The 20,437-nt window shown below is 39.0% G+C and overlaps 1 protein-coding gene across 1 annotated transcript in view; it reads right to left on the minus strand.

Annotated features, from left to right (window-relative positions):
• The window catches only part of LOC102696272 (protein tyrosine phosphatase receptor type N), a 149,673-nt gene that overhangs the window by 54,659 nt on the left and 74,577 nt on the right, over positions 1-20,437 (minus strand). Inside the window, exons 11-12 of the mRNA XM_006636797.3 lie at positions 16,143-16,222; positions 5,359-5,423 (exon numbers count right to left, since the gene is read on the minus strand). Coding sequence (XP_006636860.1) covers positions 5,359-5,423; positions 16,143-16,222 — 145 coding nt within the window. The remainder of the gene's footprint in view (positions 1-5,358; positions 5,424-16,142; positions 16,223-20,437) is intronic.

Raw genomic sequence — 20,437 nt, forward strand, 5'->3', positions numbered from 1 at the left:
AAAAAGAGGTGGGATTTATTTAACATAAAAGAGACTTAAAAAGAGGCAGGTGCAGCCAGGTCTAATTAGTGAATTAAAAATAAGGGAGGAAAAAAACCTACGAAACCCGAGAGTAAGCGCCTGCCAGATATTGAGGGGGGGGAGAATAATTAAAAAATATGAGCGGCAGAGTGCAACAAAGGAGATTATTCCCGATTGAAAGGTCTACAGCAGCTGAACACAGGCCGAGAGACAGAAAGGGTTTGAATAAGCAGAGATAGCGCATACAAAGCCGAAGAGCAAAGGCAGATGAGACAGGCAACAGGGCACAGGAAAAAGGGAAGAGGGAAGTAATGAAGCAGGGAGAACCACACAGAACCGAGAAAAACGCGGGGGCCCGGAAAGTTAAAGGAGCAACCAGAAATGGAACCAAACAATAACATGGCACCGTTTGTAAGGAAGACAGCAAGGAGGACAGAGAAAGAGAAAGAAAGGAAAATGAGAGCATGATGGGTCGTTGAATTTGAGACAGAGGTCAGGGTAGGTTCATGCACCCTGGCCTTACAAAACGTATAAGGCAGACGGAAAGAACACATTTATATTCCCAAACACGCGCGACCGCCAATTCGGCGAAATGCAACAGTTATATCCTACAATAGTGTGGAAGTCATTAAACTGGACTGAACACCCTTGAACGTTAAACCAAAATGCCACACCAAGTATAAAGCACCTCAGTGGCCAGTATGCACCTACTCTTAAAAAATCAGCCCCACAATGTTTACTTGTGTGCATCTAAGGGGCTCTTAAGATGTTTCAGTCAATTAGAAGTCAGATGAACTGAAACCTGTAATCCAATTACAGTCACTACCTTCTCTTCAGAAAGCAAAACTGCCTGTGCTTCAGCTGGAATGCATACGCCAGGAGTCACACGCAGTGCAGATCATCCCTGAAAGTTGATTTCCAAGTTTGCATGCAAAACTATTGGGTTCCTGGAACAAAACTTGAATATTTTTGGTTGCATCTATATAGAATACGGAGCAAAGTTTGCTCAGAAGAATAAGAGAGCACTATGGTTGGACAGTAGCCTGTCCATGTGCACATTAACATAAAAAACTTGCACCATTTGTTTGCATATTCTGAAGCACTGTTTTTAATAAAACAAAAAGCTCTGTAACCTAGTGAAGTCATTCTCAGGACACTGCAAGCAGTGTCTCACCAGAGACAATGAGATCTTATAGACCAGATCTTTGCAATTCCTCACACAACTACATGTATACCAACTACATTGGTATATTCTCTGTGGGCTGCATGTTGCATGACATCCCATCGCTCCACCAGAACCGACAGCAGATTTACAAACTCTGCTTCACACAGAGAAGATCTGAAAATATGCTGCATGTATCTGGCTTCAGCCCTAAAAGGAAAGCTGAAGAGTGGCCATCTAATTCATTTCTGACTTGTTTTTGTTTTAAACCAACATGCCCAAACAAAGAATGCACTTGAATAACCCCTAACAGATTACCCATACTTTCACAGAGTGTAGTTATTAGCTTCTTGGATGCACAGTAAGGCTTAGGAAAAGGGCTCCAGAAGTCTTCATGAGCTTACCATCTCTGGAATTTGAGAAGACTATCCTTCACTCTCCAAGGTTCTTACGTAAAAGTTTAGCTTCCCTCTCATGGTCCCTTGATACAATGGAAACCTATCAATTCAAGTTTGGTACTGTTGGGTATACCCTCCCCAACACTTTTCAATTCGTTCAGACGGTTTAAAAAAAAAAATCACATTTTGGTCTATTGTCATATCTTGATACAAAATGGAAAATATCTCATTCTAATCGTTCCAGAGCTGGGAAGTTTCGGCAGAGTGCAATATAAACAGAACCGTGTCTCTGAAAGAGAACCTTGCAAAATGTCAAGAACAAGTATCTGATTTCAGAGTATCTGATTTCTCAATGACTTTGACATCCCAAATTAGTCAGATTGACTTGTGGGAGTTGCGCTACACCTTCTAAAAATGCTGAAACGTTTTCCATATGCAATTTTTTAACCATACCACGTGCGACATGAAGAAGAGAGCAAACATGGGAAGTGACCTTTGCATATCCTGCATAATATCCCTTATTTACAAATCATTATCGACATTAACACTTATCATCTATATTATAGGAATAAACCTTCTCAACATTGGGACTATTGCAGTTATCATCCAAGTAAAAACACTGCCCTATTTAAGGTTAGCCCAATAGACTGCCTTGCTCTTGTTGCTTACCAGAACAGCCTGCTGCTCCCCTGTGACCCAATATTGGATCCAGTGGTTAGAAATGGATGGATGAATGAGCCAAATTGACTCAATCGGAATTAAAACAGTTGTTGGGGAACTTTCTCCGCTTCCTCTTAAAAGACAAGTCAGGAGGTCTGTCTCAGAGGTTAAAAGAAGTTTTTATTTCATGCGCATGGAAGCGAAACGGTGTATTTTTCTCAATGTGATTAAAGTAGACCAGTGCTCTAATATTTTGCTGTTATCTGTCACACTTGACCCTGTGCTAGTCAGATTGGCAGCATTCCAAAATCACCCCCATCTTCCTCTTCCCTATTTGCCAAAGATAACTTCTTTTAACACAATTGGGTATTTAATTTTGTAGCACATGTTCCTATATAAACACAGCATAGAATTACATAGTAGCCCTTGTGTCCAGCATTGTGTCCTCCCATTCCACTTCAAACCAGTTCTGTATATCCGTCTTATAAAATACTGCAGCGTCAACAGAAAAAAAGCATGAACAAAGTTTGCAAAGACCCTCTAAACACAGGTACACTAACACATTAACACTAAAAACACGGCTGAGCAGAGTTTGATAAAGGGCTCAAACACTTGGACAACACTTAATCTAAATGAAGAGCGTACTGCACAATTTCAACATAACGTCCTGTGATTAAGGTTCTGGTCTTTTAACTGTGTATCCTAACATTCTGTTCGCTTTTTATATTGCTAATCCCCTACATTGTTTAGAAGATGAAAGTGATGTAAATATAAGCAACATGGCCTTCTGAATAGCTTCTAAAAGGTTCCCATCTATTATTTACAGTCTGTGACACTGTCTTCTTGTAAAACTGTCATTTGGTCTGCATTATATGTTGTAAGTCCTTTTTTAATTTCCTTTATAGGTTCTACAGTGTTTGTTATTTTGTCCGTTTTGTTATCATGACTACGTTTGAGAGTACAGAATTTCTATCAGAATCACCGATAGAAATGAAGAGCAGCCGTGGTCCAAATACATTGATGATACTCCACTAATTAACTCCAATCTGAGAATATACCCCTTATCTGCAGTCCCTGCTTCCTGTTCATTTCCTTGAATCCTTGTTGCCTGCAATGTGAGAATTAATCCTCGATGAGGACATTCCTTCTGAAAAAAGTAATTGTACTGTGCCATATGCAATGTTTTTGTCCATTATTGCTGTTGCTCATTCAAAGATTTCTAAACAGTTAGCCAAGCAAGACTCTAAATCCATCCTCTACATATAAATCCTAGACAGTGATGTACAGTTGACATAAACTCAACATAGTTAAAGAAGACACAATTTTTCTTGTCCTGCTGGGTATCTGTGCTGTACTATTCATAGTTTTGCTAAATGGATCAGAGATTTGTTCAAATAAGACTTTGATCCTTCTCCACAAAATTGGCACAATCGGGAGTCCTGCATGGATCTGTTCTTGGTCCCATTCTCTTTGTATAACTCTGTGTAAGGATTGTACAAGCATACGGCACAAGTTTTTATTTCCATGGTGATGACACCAAATTTCCATTTGCATAGAAACTGGCATTAATGAAGCACTGTCTGCTTTGTCTCATTGCTTGGAGTAAGACGCAGAAAACTCAGATTTGAACTCTGGGAAGATCAAAGTTATGCCCAAATAAACATACTGATTAAAAGTTATAAAAGTTATGCTGATTGCCTCACCTTAACAACTCCACAAAGACATTGTTCCACCAACTCCACAAAGACACAAAAAAGTTGATGCTCCTTGAAAACGTTTAAGCATTCGGCTCACAAATAGTGGTGACATCTGTTATATAGTCCTTGCATTTGAAGCTCATTTTGCAATGTTGTTAAGGTATCTTTATCATTTTCATAACACTGCTGGTGTCCACTCACTTCTCTTCCAATATGACAAAAACAGCTAACTCACCACTTTTCAAGTTTGATTACTGTAATAAAATCATTTTTGACAGTTTTTGCAATATACAGTACACCAGAATAACAAAACATGTCTATCACACCAAAAGTGGTAAAAAACAAGGTTACATTATTATTTTATCTGTGATGTTACAGGAACCATACCAATTTCTGCAAATTACAGGTGAGCAGAAGTTTGTTTTAGGAGCAACCACTAAATTTGCAATATTTAAACCTATTCCATAAAATGTATTGGAAAAGGTCACTCCTATAAGGATCTCAATGTGGAAATCCGCACACAAAAACAACCAAATAACCACATTCTAGAAACAGCAAAGGTCATTTCAAATGCAGGTATCAGATATTGTCTTTGGTGCGTGTTGGTTTTTGTTTAAAAATGTTTCTTCTAGAAAACAAACAGCATCACAACAGGTATCTATTGGTATCAAAACACCTTATCTATCTGAAATTCTAACACCAAGCCATGAGATCATACAGTATCTTATCATTGCAAGCTAACAAAAACTGACAGTGTTGACAGTATTCTGGATCTTAAAGATCCTTTTCCTGGCTTCTTTCTAATCCCCTTCACCTACTGTAGCACTATTGACATATGATTGCAGATATACTATATATTAATATATGCAAAGGAACAAGTTGTGTTTTCTCTCTTCTCTTTTCAGCTTGGAATAAACCTATTACTTGTTCCTTTGCAGACTACGCATGCTGACACAGCTACCCACCTGAACTATATTAATATATTATTACATTACAATACATTTTGAACTAAGGTTTACTGTAAACAGTCAGATATTCCAGTATAAGACTGAAAAAGTAATAATTAAATGACACATAGTCATAATCAAATATGTTTTCATTTTTTGGATGGGGGGATCCTGTCTCATTCTTTTTCCACAGTGCTTCATTCATGCTCCTCAAACAGCTTGAACCAACAATTCATGGCAAAAGTTGAGTGATCCATTTGCAGACACAATGAACTTTGGCTCCAAAGCAAAGACAATTCTGTGAACTAAAAATGGTCCACTAACCACTAGACAAGAAACCAGCATGAGTCCTGTCATCTGACTGTCCTATCTTTATCACGGTGGCAAAAATACAAAGCCTTTTCTACTGAGAAAATTGATTGTATTAGTTAAATGTGCTCCATATAGCAAAATGAAGAACGGTGAAAGGTTACCTCTCCAACACCTGTCTGTAAGATCTTGAGCCCAGTCTCCGACTCCAAAAAGGTCTTCTCAGCCACTGTTGGAAAAGAAAAGAAAATGTCAATTTCTTAAATTCCCCCAACGGACCAAACTTCTTTGGTCAACAGCCATGTGATATGGAAGAGCGTAACTGTGTAATAATAATTAATAACTTCTTACACTTATATAGCATTTTTTCTGGATACTTTACTCAAAGCTCTTTAAAAGTAATGGGGACTCTCTTCCACCACCACCAATGTGCAGCCCCCACCTGGATGATGCGACGGCAGCCATAGTGCGCCAGTACTTTCACCACAGACTAGCTCTTAGTGGGGTGGAGAGCAGAGTAATGAAGCCAATTCATAGATGGGGATTATTTGGAGGCCATGATTGGTAAAGACCAATGGGAAATTTGGCCAGGACACCGGGGTAACACCCCTACTCTTTTCCAAAAATGCCCTGGGATTTTTAATGACCACAGAGAGTCAGGACCTTGGTTTCACATTTTTACAGTATTGTGTCTCCGCCACTATACTGGGGCATTAGGACCCACACAGACTGCAGAGTGAGTGCCCCCTGCTGGCCCTACTAACACCTCTTCCAGCAGCAACCTTAGTTTTTCCCAGGTCTCCCATCCGTGTGTTGGCCAGACTCACACCTGCTGAGCTTCACTGTGTTGCCGGTTGTGAGTTACTGGCCAGATAATAAGAATAAAACACTGTTTTATGTTAACCTCAGTTGTGAGTATATTGTATGTCAATTATGATTTTTGTACACAAAAGAATTTAGAAAGCTTTGCAAAATAGAGCAGGCAGGCAGGCCATTCTGCAAATTTTGTTCATCCCCTTTCCAGTAGTTAATCAATCCCAGAAGTGAAGGTTTCCTCTGCATCCTTTCATTCTTGATCTCGGATTGGCTTTATCAATACCTTTGGGATTTATAAAATACCCAAAGCAATTCTTGTTCTGTTTTCAAGAAGCGTTTCCTTCTTCATACCCAGCCCTTGAAACAGCCTGGGTATGACCCATAAACCAGAAATTATCTTGGTTACTCTTCAAGACTTTTCAGGACAGCAATAGAACATGTGCAACAAAATTCAACGCTTTAATGATGTACTTTGTAATTAGAACATGGCTTCCCATTTGTTTATGCCGTATTAACTGGAACTACTTGGTAATAAATCCCTTCCCGACTCCTTTCAAACATGTCAACATCAATCTACCATTGCCTCTAGTGTATTTCTGTGACTGGAGGCGACAAGCTGAGTCTCATCTGGGGTTAATGGTGTTTGCACTTCCAGCTTGACTACCTTACCCAAAAGATTTTTCATACAATAGGTGTTATTTTGCTGTATTTATGTAGCTGTCCTCGACTCAGCAGTTAAGGAAATCTGGAAAAAGATATTGATGAAGAAAATGATTTCTCAATTATTTACACGACAATAATTTACTTATTGTTAATAAACATCACTGTAAATCATTACGAGTGCCTTATTAAAGAATAAACGTTCCACCATGACCAGTGCATCGTGAGGTAATTTTCACACCTCCATAGGAATGGGCCATAGTGTAAATACAGATACAGAGAGAACAGAAAGAAGGGACATCATCATCACTCATCATTATCATTATCCTTATCCCACGTTATGGTGTGGGAGAGCTCCTTTTTCTAATCAGATTTGAACCAGACTCTGTCCAGGTCATCCAAACACTGAAAGGAGTGCAGGATTCAGGGCTTTCATATATAAGAGATCCTTCTGCCTTATTTAGTTGGAAATTCTGATTACCTGCACAGCATTTTGGGATCCCCAGATTAAAAAACGCCTTTCCCTTTTTAGCAATGTAGAATAAGGAAATTGGTTCTCATTCTCATTTTGTTTATGGTTTTAGGCATACATAATTTAGAGAGAGAGAGATTTACTGCTCATTAATTTGATTAGGACACAGGTTGTCTCTATAGGGCCTGTTCAGGTGTTTGTGCTGTGTATAAGGATATAATTTGGTAGGTCTACACGAGGTGTAACTCTGAAACTCACTGAGTTTTCATATCTGTCTATAGTGCATCCATTGCGTTATTATTTAACACATATTTGTTAGCTTGGTGCAAGTTTGGACCAGATTGTTACTAATTTTCAAGCTGTGCTAGCGAATAAAGAACACTAGTGTCAAGTAACTGACATGTTAGATGAAATTATTAGTCTTGTGTCAGAACCTGATTAGTCAGTTAGTGTCACTCTGTGGTTCAACAACCTCTCTATTTTTATACTTTTATAATCCCCCCATTTAACTGTATAAATGCAGCAGACAGCAGTGACTGTGGTTGAATTATCTGGGTCTTTTTTACTTTTTCAATTTCCATTCCAAGTTTCAGCTTTAAACACAACAACCCCCCCCGTCTGCATATAAGAAAAACACAGCTCTTTTGACTACCCACATAAATGATTGCACTCCGTTAGAGTACAGCACAATAATACGTCAATTTAATTGTCCCTGCTTTTTTGATAGCAGTGGTTTTTGAAATAATCTCTTTACAGTTTTTGGCCTGCACTGTGCCGCTGAAAAAAAAAAACAACATATTAACCAGCACACATGCAAAGCTGTTTATTTTAATGGAATCAGAGTCCTGAAAAAAAATATAGACATGAATGTTTTTATATTTGAGCTCCCTGCACTACAAGAACAATTTGTTACAGATAACATTATGTGTAAAACATCTTTTAAAAAAGTAACAGATCAAACTTGATTTTTTAAAATAAATGTCTTTTCTGAAGTTTTGCTTCTCTACTGGGTTTCATTCTGGCTTAGGGCATGTCTTGTATAGAGGTCTTCCCATTCAGTCCATGTTCAACAAACCGGATTTGTGGGTTTTCATAAGGTGCTACAGTTCTCTCCCACCCTCTAGATACCATCTGAGGTCTCTTTATTTCACCTGTCTTTGTGTGTGTGCCATGCAATGGATTGATGTCCTGCCCAAGGTGTATTTTTATCTTAAGAACTGTGTCTGCTGGATTAGGGGCTCACTGCAGATCTTCTCAGTGTCACAATCGTAAACCCCTTCTCTTAAGGACGCTCCAGCCCTTCCTTGTTTTCTACTGATCTTCTGGACCTGCCTCCGGTTCCTGTCCCCTGTCCTATAAAAGCCAGGCGTTCCTGCCAATCTGGGCTCAGCTTTGGAAGACGGACTCCCAGAAGCCCGCCTACCTGCGAGTCCAGGATCTGGGTCCTGGACTGGAGCATCGGGTCCCGTTACCCCCTTCTTACTCGACCCTCCACCGGATCCCACTCTGGCTTTTAACTCTGTCTGTCGGGATGGATCACCCGGTCTTGGACTTTTGCTACCCTCTCGGATTTGCCTCGGATTCCCTCGGACTGTTTGCCTCGGCCACCCCTCCCCCAAACACCAGCGCACCATGGACACGCCCCCTGTCTTCCTTCCAGCCCCTTGCATGCCTTTTTGCCTCTGTTTTCTTCACTCCCCCCAGATTGTGTTGTCTGCATAGGGTCCTGAAAGAACACTTTGTGACACCCAGGTTGAAGCAGCTATAAATAATGAAGGCAAGGATGGATGTTATAATCTCCTACATGAGATGCTTAAGAGTGTTTGAGTTCCCCTCCATCTCTTTAATTAAAAGGATTGGCAATTTATTGAAACAGCCAATGGATTTGTGACTCCAACGCAAAAAGGCAACAATCAGGCACAAAATATATTTGCATTTGATAGGATTTTAATCTGAATTTTGAAACTGAAAAGACATTTTAGCACCCCAACAAAAAGCCCTATAAAGACACGTCACCGGCTACTAAAAATACAAATACCCCAGGAAAAACTGTTACAAAACCAGCGATGAAATACTTTGGCTTTGAACACTCTGCTCTAAGCAAAACTCTACAGTTCAACTACCTTTAGAAAACTGTTGATTTTTATTCCTTGTATACCTGAGTGTCGGTTTCTTAAAATCCATTCTCAGTTATTATTCCCTTTGACATATGTTTAGAGAGAGACTAGGATTAGGAATACGTCAGTCTTTATTCATGGAAAGAGGCAACCTTTGACAGTACTCTCAGGTAGGAATGTAAAACAGGAATTACAGAATCACTGATGTTAATGACATTGGACAAAAGTGTATAGTTTCGCGAATCTCTTCCATTAGCTTTCATCCCTCTAAATAAGCACACTTCCCTTTCAGAGCGGTTAAGGCAGGAATCCTGACCCCCTACTGAAACTACCCACACCCCCTGCCTCTAACCTTTCTCAATTCCTTTTGCCATTCAGCCCAACATTTAACTTCACAGGAGATGAAAAGATTTGCCATTAATATTTCATCGTGTCTGGCACCCAACCCGGCTCTTGCTAGCCTTCAGGAATAAAGGAAGGGGACTCCTAATTAGATTGTGATCTTCATTTACAGAAAACTCAGCCAAACCTCAGAAAATCGAGTCCTTTTCTCACCTGCCATTCAGTCGAGAAAAGAGAAACTCTGGCCAAAAAGACTGTTCTTATTTATTCAGGACATGGGGGCAATGTTCAAGAAGGGCTACCTGTGAAGAACTGTCTAATTTTCTCAGCAATATATTTACAAAATTGAGAATAAACCATTACAATTTTGGAGGGAGCAGTAAAGCAAATGCTGTGTCTGTGTCTAATCTCTTTTTCTACCCTCTGCATTTCATGTGTCAGGCAACAGTAAATAAATTCCCTGAGGGCGAGGAAGAGAAATAACAAGGAGGAGGATCTATGCTAAGTGATTAACATTATAAGATTCCAGCAGATTCCAATCCCAAAACCTTTGCATCTGTGCTATATTTAAGCCTTAATCTTCATTAAGTGTCACACAGATCCCTTAATATGCTAAAGTGCTTATGTTTCTTTGCAGGCAGGGGTATGGTGTGATGGATAGTGTTGCTGTCTCACAGCTCTTAGGACCTGGGTTCAGTTTTAATCTGGGGTGCATTCTGGGAAGAGTTTGCATGGTCTTCCAATGTTCAAATGGGTTTTCTTTCTGTACTGTAGTTTCCTTCCCTCGCTAGACCTGCTGGCTAGGGTGCCTGGAGTCAGTAAAAGCTCCCTGTGAGTGGTGGTTTTTTATACTTGATTGTATTAATGTGGAAACATATAATCTTGGCAACAGCCCCTTCAAAAAAGAAATGTAAAATAAATAAAATGAAGGGGGAACATACAGAAAATATAAAAAAATGAATTACTTTATATGGCATTTACTTATTTGTCTGCTACATCTTTGTTACTTTCCCATCACCGAGAAAGAAACTCTGGATCTCCGTTCCATTTAAACGATATTTTTGCAAATATATCGTGTCAGTTTCTCCATGAAATATTCTTCAGTCATAGAGACCTTCTCCATTTGGACAACACTAGGCCTGTCCTGCTTCAATCAGTTTCTAGTAATTTGTCTAATGGCTCCAATTCTGGCATTTCTAAACAAGTATGTCTCTGTTTCTGACAACAGGTCACCTGGTGTTTGTCCCATCAGCAAAGTTCTGGAGTCCAGTTTTAAGCTTACAAGAAAAAAAAAGTAGACATTTATTCAAGAATCATTCCCCAATATATTTGAATAACTTTGCATCACCCAAGACTATGTATGATTTTCTATGTGTTCTCTGAAGTATCTCCAACAGCCTGTATTCACAGATACATCATATTTGAATTGTAACTGGCTCAGGTGATAACACCTCAGTGAAATGAGGAAAAGGAATAGGAGAAGAAGTTGACATACAGTATCGCTATCAAACATTATCTTGTACATCTAACATAACTCATAAAGCGTTGAAAAAAGAACTGTTGGATTATTACTACACTTCATAAATGGAAAAGGATTTGTAATTTGAAAAAAAAAATAAAGAAGGATATGGGACTCTCGATTTTAAATCCAATACATTAGATATACTTTTCAAAGAATGGCCATTGAGGGGTTTATATTGTCATCTCATTGTAACATTTGAGCTTCTTAAGAAATAAGGTCTGCCGAACTCTAATTTCCAGAACTAATTACAGGGTAAAAGTGTTTGTTTTTTTTAAAAGCCAAAAAATAATGTTCATACAAGATTCAAGGGAAATGTAATGTAGCAAAATACACAATACAGGTAATAAAGGCCTTTTTCTTTGCCTTTTGATTTTGCAATATCATTTATTGTGCTGAAGGCTAAAAGCATGCTACTGTACGTTGTACGATTCTGAAAATGTTTTAATAAAGCTTTTGATAAAAAGAATTGAGTGAAAATAATCATTTAAAAAGTAAAGTGAAATATAATGTACAAAAATACCATCAATGCAATTTAGTTGAGAAAACAAGAATACATTGGGGTTCTTTTCATTCTGCATACACTAAAGAGATCTGATAGTAAACAGCAGCGGATTTTCATTTGGTTTCTCAAAATATTTCATGCTTGTAGTCTATTATCCCTGTTATTATCCCTGCAAATTAGATATTGCACAACAATTTCATTGATTAAAGCGCTCTTGATGCATATTGAAAAATCATTTGAATTAATGCTTTTGCCCAGAGTTTATTAGGTGCTGAGATGATTCTGACACCTCATTTACAATATTGTGCACAGATGTGGTCATTGCATAACAAAAAAAAGATGATTCTGTGCAATTAGTGCAAAGGCTGTTGAAAGTGATACCCTGGCTTCAAGAAGCACAGCTCTACAGAGGCTTGGATTACTAATTCACTACCAACTGGGCTGGAGAGGTCAAAGGAGCTCTTTTTGTTTTTAACCAGTGTTCTGTTCTTAAGAAGAGTGAACAGATATATCGGGGGGGGTCTGGAATTCACAATTCCTCAAGGACACTGACAATGTGAACCAACTGGATTTCCTCAGAAATAACAGTGAATCACAAAACGGACAAGAGACAATGTAAGCTAGTGTATGGGGGAAATCCATTTCGAAATGAGAGCAGGAGACAGCTCTTTCCACAAAGGGTGGCGGGAGTCTGGAACAAGCTATCCCGCCATGTTATCACAGCTATCTTCTTGGCTGCAAATGGATGAGATCCTCAGATCACCTAGCTCCTAGGAACCATACTAACTAGACTGGCCAAATGGCTTCTACTCATTTATGACCTTTGTTATTTTATGATTTCTTTATTTCTTAGCACCTCACTAGACAGGAGCAGGACAGGAAATACCCACTATACATACGACAGGATCTTTATATAGTCAAAGCATGAAAAGACTCTACATAACATCTATAGGCAACAATACACTAATATTTCCCGTAGACCAGCAGGGCACCAGTCTCATATAGTGCATATACTGTAGTTCCTACTGCAGAAGACAGCAGGCTGGATGCTAAAAGCCTACAGTATATCTATCTATCTCAATTGCTGAAATTAGTAACTTGTGCTTTACTGAAAAAAAAGGTCCCAGATGCAACCTTACAGTAGTGCTCTTAAAAAGAAATTGAAGCCCAATTAGCTAATAAGCAGAACTGTCTAATTACAGCCACAATACTTTGCCATTCCCAATTCATGTACAGGGACATCAAAAGAGCCTGTTAATAAACCTCCAAACAATAGGCCTACAGTGAGGGGAGGGGAGGAAGTTACCATTTAGGGAAAAGAGTTTGAAAATGAGGCCTCTCTGTCAATACAGCTGTGGTTGCTCTTGACGGCTGCTTTAACCTTCTTGCTTTTTGATGTTTTCTACTAAGACTTCAACCATTCTGTGCTTCAGAGCAGCGGGGGTCAGGTATGATTCAGGGACAGTCAGGTCAGAATTCAAACCACAGCTCAGTTTCGAATTATGGTCCTTGTATATACTCATGCTGGCTACTGAGACTAAAGAGACTAAATAAAATTCCAACCACAATTACATTTTAAGGGCCATATGCAAAGGAGCTGACTGCATAATAAAAGGGAATATACTTCTATTACCATAATGATATTACAGGGATAACTTCAAGTAGAGAAAAGCCAAACTCCCTTTCTGAACGGTTTGCTAATGTTTATCTATTAAGCCTTGCTGGATATCTATGAAAAGGGCATTTCATTTATACTAGATGGGTATAGTTTCTTTTCTGTCTTCCTTCAGAAGGAATAAAGAGCATAAAGAGGGAATTGCAAATCACTTGAAAGGCAGTTTTACATGTTTGCTTTTAATGCTGAAATGCAAAACACAGCTTACATGACTCACAGGGGCTTCAAACAATAGGGGAGAAGGGTAAAAAAAAACCCTCCAGCAGCAGGTAACAAAATTAGATTTTGTTTTTACAAGACTCTTATGTTGTGTGCTATCGTCAGCCATGAAAACTAAGCAATAATATATGTAAGGTAAAGTGGAAGAAATGATTAAACTGGTCAGTTTCATCCACATCACCACACCATCCTACAATTCTACCACTCACTCACCAACTCCTAGGTTAATACATCTGTTCCAAATTAAGTAAAAAAGAAAGAATATCGAAAAATTAATATGATCATATTCCTGCCTGACCGTGGTTAAGGGCTAGAACCCTAAACCATGCAAGAGGACAATACACAATGTAATATATATTAGGAGTTGAATGGACCTTGATATCTCAGGAGCACTGTCTAGCTCAATGCTGATAATGGCACAAACTGTCTTGAAGGACGAAAATTCCTTCCCTTGGAAAAACACAGTCAACCCCAGTGGATTTCTTCAGAATGAACAGAGAAACACTAAACCAGAGGGCACAAGCAGAAGCTACCTGGAAGTGCACTGAAAACTGAGAACAGAAGGCACTTCCTTACCCAAATAGCAGTGGGAGCATGGAACAAGCTACCCAGCCATGCTGTTCAAACCGATACCCTAGTTTATTTCCTGAAACAGCTGGATGAGTGCTATGGACCCTCCTGATCTGCATTTGTTTGTTACTTAAAACAAAGTAAACTAGTCCTCAGTAACAGTCCTCAGAAAATAGAAACTTACATAGCTTAACAGCTTACAGAAAACTCCCTATAGCGTGTGTCCCCAGTTTCTTAATTATTCTTGACAGTTTAATGTGTTCTCTAGGGGTGATGGTGGTGGTGGGGGGTGGCCAATGTCCCTGTTCTCAAAGAGAGGGGACACGTTTCCCAGAGAGTGTCCCCTCTCATCCTTCTGCGCACTGTGCCAACCCCACACAAGCGAGCTGCCACTGGGTGATGGGCATCACACTGGGTTAATTACCCTTTTCCCCCGCCCTACGCTTTGACATAGAGCGTGTCTTTAAAGAGAGCCTCCCATGAATAGGCAATGTTTATGTTAATGAACAGGGCTTTACACCATGTTGCAAATTAGCTGAAAGGGTTTTCTTTTGCGGGGGGGAACAAATGGAGTGCTTTTATGAGGCCTAGATACACAAAAGGGCTGAATAGAAGCAAGCTGATACCAGGGATTCTGAATTCAGGGCCTTGCATCAAAGACCGGAACAAAACAGCGCCAGTGTTTCTGCTGTCACTCATCAACACTTTCATCAACTGATGAAAGAATTCTGACAAAAAGCAACAACAACCACAACAACAACACAAAATGAGGGCATGCTGGCAACATTTATCTGAACTGTTTCTTTAAGCAATTAAAAACTTTAAATCCACATTTTGTGAGAGCTCGTATCCACTTCTCTTTTGGGTTATTTTGATTTATTTACCTGTGAAGTATATTCGTGACAGAAGGGGTACTTTTTCTTTTTCCTGTGTGGCGTACAGTACGTGCTCTCCGTTTGGCAGTGCTAATTCTAAACGTGAACAGAAACAAAGTCTTGTTCTTCTTTTAATCTGGTTCACATCAGTGTCTCTCCTGTGAAGTGACTTCTGCTTCCTTACAGTACAGCTGTGGAAGAGCTGATGCTCCATCCGAACTTTTTGTTATAACAGCACTTAAGTAGAAGTTGGCTAAGGAGCCTGTGGCTGGAAGATTGCTGGTTCAAATCCTGCAGCCGGCAGAAGAATCCTACTCCGTTGGGCCCCTGAACCAGGCCCTTAACCCCAGCTGCTCCAGGGGCACTGTTCAATGTCTGACCCTGCGCTCTGACCCCAAGCTTCTCTCCCTGTCTGTGTGTCTCATGAAGAGCAAGCTGGGGTATGCAAAAAGAAGAATTCCTAAAGCAAAAAATTGTATATGGCTAATAAAGTGATCTTATCTCTTAGCTTATTTGATTGGTATGATATAAAAGATGAGGCTCCTCCAGCAAGAATCTTTATATACAATGGGTATCCAGTTTTCAACGGAGATGGCCTCATGTCCAATCACAAGGAGGTTAGCTAACTGTATCCCACCAAATCCCTTGGTGGTAAAATTAAAGAATTTCAACAACAAAATGCTTTTCATATTACCTACAGATGGATGCTCTTCAAACAACATTTTGGAAGCAGTTTTGTGTCTTCATAAGTTAAAGGAGGGTCAAAATAAATATAGTGCTTTCTGGTCCTAATGGTAAGCATCTTTATAACTGAGCCAATAATGATTTTTTTTTAGTTCTGTGGTTTTCACAGTGACTGCTCAAGTAAACTCCCCAAAACTATCAAAACATCCAGGAAGGCCAATGATGTTGTTTATTTTCTTGGAGAAAAAATAAACTTTTGGCTAGAGAAAAAAACAACAACAATAAAATCTTCTTCATGAAAGCAAACGTCTCTGAAAGCCAAATTTAAATTGTAGAGGTACCGACTCTTAAAAGTCCATGCTCAAAGCGACAAAGCAAAGTGTGTTCTAAAGATGAAAGCCCCTTTGCGTCTTCACAGAGATTTCCCAGAAAGCCCATTTTATAAAAACAAAAACCGCTGCAGACAATTTCTAGCCATTTCATTGTCCACTTACCAGCTTTGTCGGCCACATCCTCCGCACTGAGGTTGTGATTGTTCTGCCTGATGCGGTACGTCAAAGCAGGACCTACAACACTGAAACAACAGGCAAGCGAGTTAGGAGTGAGAGACTGGATATGGAGGAACCCACATTTATATAGCTTCTGGATTCTCTACCAGCACTTCAAAATGTAGCACCCCTCCAAAAAAAAAAAAAGAGATGATCGCATATTAGAATCCAGCAGCCTCCAGATGGAGCTGTTTAATACAGACAGACACAACCCCTAGGGGCAGTGGACAAAAAATGGAAACATCTGGGTAAATGCGACTTCAGGTACGTTGAAAGCAAGGGCTTCCACACAGATGTGGCTCATGCGTGAGCAAATAAACATGACTGCAAGAGGTGTCCATGAAGTCCATTTTTGTAAGGTCGTCCTGACCGAAAAGTGAGAGGGGGCACGCTAAACCCGCAGAGTAGGTTAGCTTTCTTTCCGGAAAGATATTACAAAACGAGCTGGAAATAAAAGCGGAAGACAAAAATATCTTCCGCATCAAATCATGGCTGACTACTCGACCCTTGGGAAAAGAGTGGGATGTGTAATGGATAAGTGTTGTCAGAGAGGAAGGGAGAAAGATCGTGAGGGGATAGTGTGATGGGGCGGTCCGATTAAATTAGACTTTCTGGAAATGCAATTTAAATGGTCATGGTTACAATGTGGCCTTGGCACAAGAGGGCTCTGTTACTGGGTTGAAGAGATATTGTTCAATTTGAAGGAGATGTCAAGAGTAGTGGATGATGGGATATGGAAAGGATCATAGGGAGTAGCTGTAAGGTGACTCCCACAGTAGATGAGACTGCCACTCTTTTGAAATGTGTTTCACAAAAGTTTGAATTAGTGGATTCCTCCAGAGCAGTTTGACCAGAAGGGAAAGGTTTTACATTGCGGTGAAAGACCGCAAAGGACAAGCCTCAAGAAATACTATGATCTTTTCTAGGCGCTTGGATTGAACAGATTGTATTTTGATCCCAGGTATTTTTGGATCATTAAATGTTAAACTCTACTTTTACCGGAGGGACTAAGTAGTATGGAACGGGAGTTTAGTAGATTAAATCTTCTCTTTCAGAGAAGGAGGTGGTTCATGAGTCATTTTCGAGACGAGTCTGTGAGGAAGCATTAAAAAGTTTCTTTGATGCGCAAGGTGCGTAATGGGAATAGGCGAAGGATTTCTTCACAGTGTGGGGAAGCATGAGAAAAAGGACAAAGGATGGGGAATGAAAGGTGGTCTGGAAAAATGACTGCAAAGATATTGTGTATTATAGGATTATTATGGAGGGTTTTTTGTGAAGAGATAAGGGAGGTAAAAAAAAGCACTAATGAACATGCAAGAAGAGAGAGACGAGAATTCCACTTCTAAGTGAGGCATGTTTTTATTAAAAGTTTTTTTAAAAGAAAACATTAGGGAAAAGAGAAGGGTTAAGGAGTCTCAGGACAGATGGTCCCAGCTAGTGATGCGCGGGTTGACTCACACCCAGGGGTCAGGCTCGGGTTAAATAAACAAGATTTTAGATCGGGTCGGGCAGGTGCAGGTTCGTTTCTCACAACTGCTGGCTGGTGGAGTTAAAAAAAAAAAAAGCCAACCTGCGCATCACTATTGTTTGGTGTAATTTGTAATGGAGCGGGTTTGGACCGGGTTCGGGTCAATACGTTTATCATTATGTACACAGGGCACACGTTGGCGTCTCCATTTCTTTGTTCATTGTCTGTGTCAGCTTGTTTATGAGAACAGGTCACTTACTGTATGTTTATAAAAGAAACCGACATTATTCCACCTGCTATTGTGTTTTCAAACATGATTTATTTTGAAGATTAGTCTTTGTGAGAAATTATATTTATAGTTATTGTGCTTCGCTACATACAGTATCTGAACAATTTGGCTTACACTTGCAATAGAGTTCATTTTCTAGATACTGTATATGATTGAGTTTGTGGCTCCTACATACATTTCTAGCATTCAGAAAAAAATCATGTTAACTCCAACTTCTAAGCACTATGGATTTTTGGACAAATAGTAGGAGTTTATCTTTTGTGACTGGTAGGATATGCAGTATACTGAATAGTAACAGCCAATGCTATCTAATTCATTTAGATAAAATAAGGTATCTAATTCATTTCTCATCTGTACCACTGTGGCTCTTTTATCATGCTAAATGTGTATTTTGCCATGTCGTAAATCACAATATAACCAAATTAAGAGTGCTACAGTACATCTACATTTAATATTTCTCTTGAGAACTAAACTCAAGACTGGAGGTTCTAAAGTAAGATACTTAAGAGCAGCTTGCAAAAAAAATCTAAATATCAATTCACATTTTATGCTTCTACTACCATGGCTCAAAATACTATGAAATAGTATGTTCAGCATTAAGTCATTCAAGATTCTCAGAACAGGTTCCTGGAAGTGTTTCCAGTGAATTGTTGCAGCTTCTATTTAAGGTCTGTAGGTCTAAGGCTGAAAAAGACTTCACTTCCCTTAACTGAAAACCGATATAGTCAGATGCCTAAACAAATTGACTCTTAATGAAGGCACATCAATAAAATCATGAAACGGTTCAAACTATTTAAGAATTCATAACCAGATGTATACATTTATATCTGGAGCCTTGTGATTGTCAGAAATAATGCAATATGTGCTACAGTGTCCTCTAAAAGTATGATTTTCACAATGAACTGTAAAACAAATACGGACAAACAACATGACTGATAGGCATCATACAACTTTTAATCAATTTAATACTCTTTATTATTCAGTTGTTTTGAGTCCTTTGGGGTTCTTTTTAATTGACCTTTTTGAGACCAGTTTGGAAAGTGAAATGCAAGACAGAAAAAGAGTTTAACAATTGTTAATGAAAAGCTGGCAACTGTGAAGCTAAAAGAAAAGAAAAGTTGAATCAGAAACAGGACGGACATTAGGCCTAAATCAGCAATTTGGAAGAATAATAATAATACATTTTATTTTATATAGGGCCTTCAAAGGCGGCTTCTCAAAGCGCGTTACAGAATGACAACAACAATAAATAAAAGGAATACACAAGATAAAACACAATTACAATACACAGAGGAGACCATGGATGGTGGTAAAATGTATAGTAGGAGCAGAGGGGTAAAGAATGGAACCACTTAAGTAAAGGCTCTTCTAAAGAAGAAGGAATATACTGAAGAAACAATAAACCACAGATATAATTACTACTTGGATAAGACCAGGTTAGACAGACTCAGGGACCTTCCAGAGACACTTGCATTTATATTTTATTACTAAAATCATGTGAACCACTGTTACTGCACATAGAGACCATTCAGCAAATTTTTGTGACTTGTCAAAGTAATGTTGCAGACTTTTTACATTTACCACAGTAAAGTGCGTGACTACTTATGGCAGTCAAAACTATTCAATTTGAACATTTAAGTCCTTATTGAAAATCCCCTCCTCTCGTATTGGCGTACATGAGAAGACAGGCTTCAAACTGTCTTAACAAAAAGATGCATTTTAGTTGCTTAACTGAAGACAAAATGGAAGACGCCAATAAAAACAGGTCCTTTTAGTGGATAGGAAACAGGAGTATCCTTTGAGGGAGAAGACCCTACCAACTTCAGAAATAACCCCAAAATTTTAAAAAGGCAAAGTCTCCTATTCTCTTTGGGAAAAACTGACTTCCCGTGAAATAGACCTCTAAGGGCTAAAAGTAGATGTTAATCTCCAGATGTTAATCCAAATGAACATGCATTTTACAAGCTGGAGAAAAACTTTCATTCAGCTCACCCTCAGAACAGGCACAAACTCGGAGACTGCCACAAAGGAAATGGTGAGCTCTATAGGTCATGGACATCATGCAGTTATTACCTAAAAGGAATATGCAACTAAATACTGACAATCATAAAATTTACTTAAAGTGAATGAGTATATAATCACTGGGCTGAACATCAAGTAGGGTTTGGTTCTAATATAATCATGTACAGTATATGCATGGAATTAACAAAATGTACATTTATATCATTCTTACCATTCATTTATCTCATGAACACAAATGCAATTGCTTGCTCTGAAAGGCAAAATAACAGTTATGACTTTCCTATCCTAATGCCTTCGAATGCCATTCTACATCCAAATTGGCTCAAAATCTGTGGTTCTGTTGTCACAATCATACAGAGCATAGACTATATTGGTTGTGTCACTTAGACTAAAGGCATTTTTGAATATGGTTCTTTGATGATACAGTATGGCGAATGTCTAAAACAAATTGTCTCCAAGCCT

This window comes from Lepisosteus oculatus, chromosome 12, assembly GCF_040954835.1.
Source record: "Lepisosteus oculatus isolate fLepOcu1 chromosome 12, fLepOcu1.hap2, whole genome shotgun sequence".
NCBI lineage: Eukaryota > Metazoa > Chordata > Actinopteri > Semionotiformes > Lepisosteidae > Lepisosteus > Lepisosteus oculatus.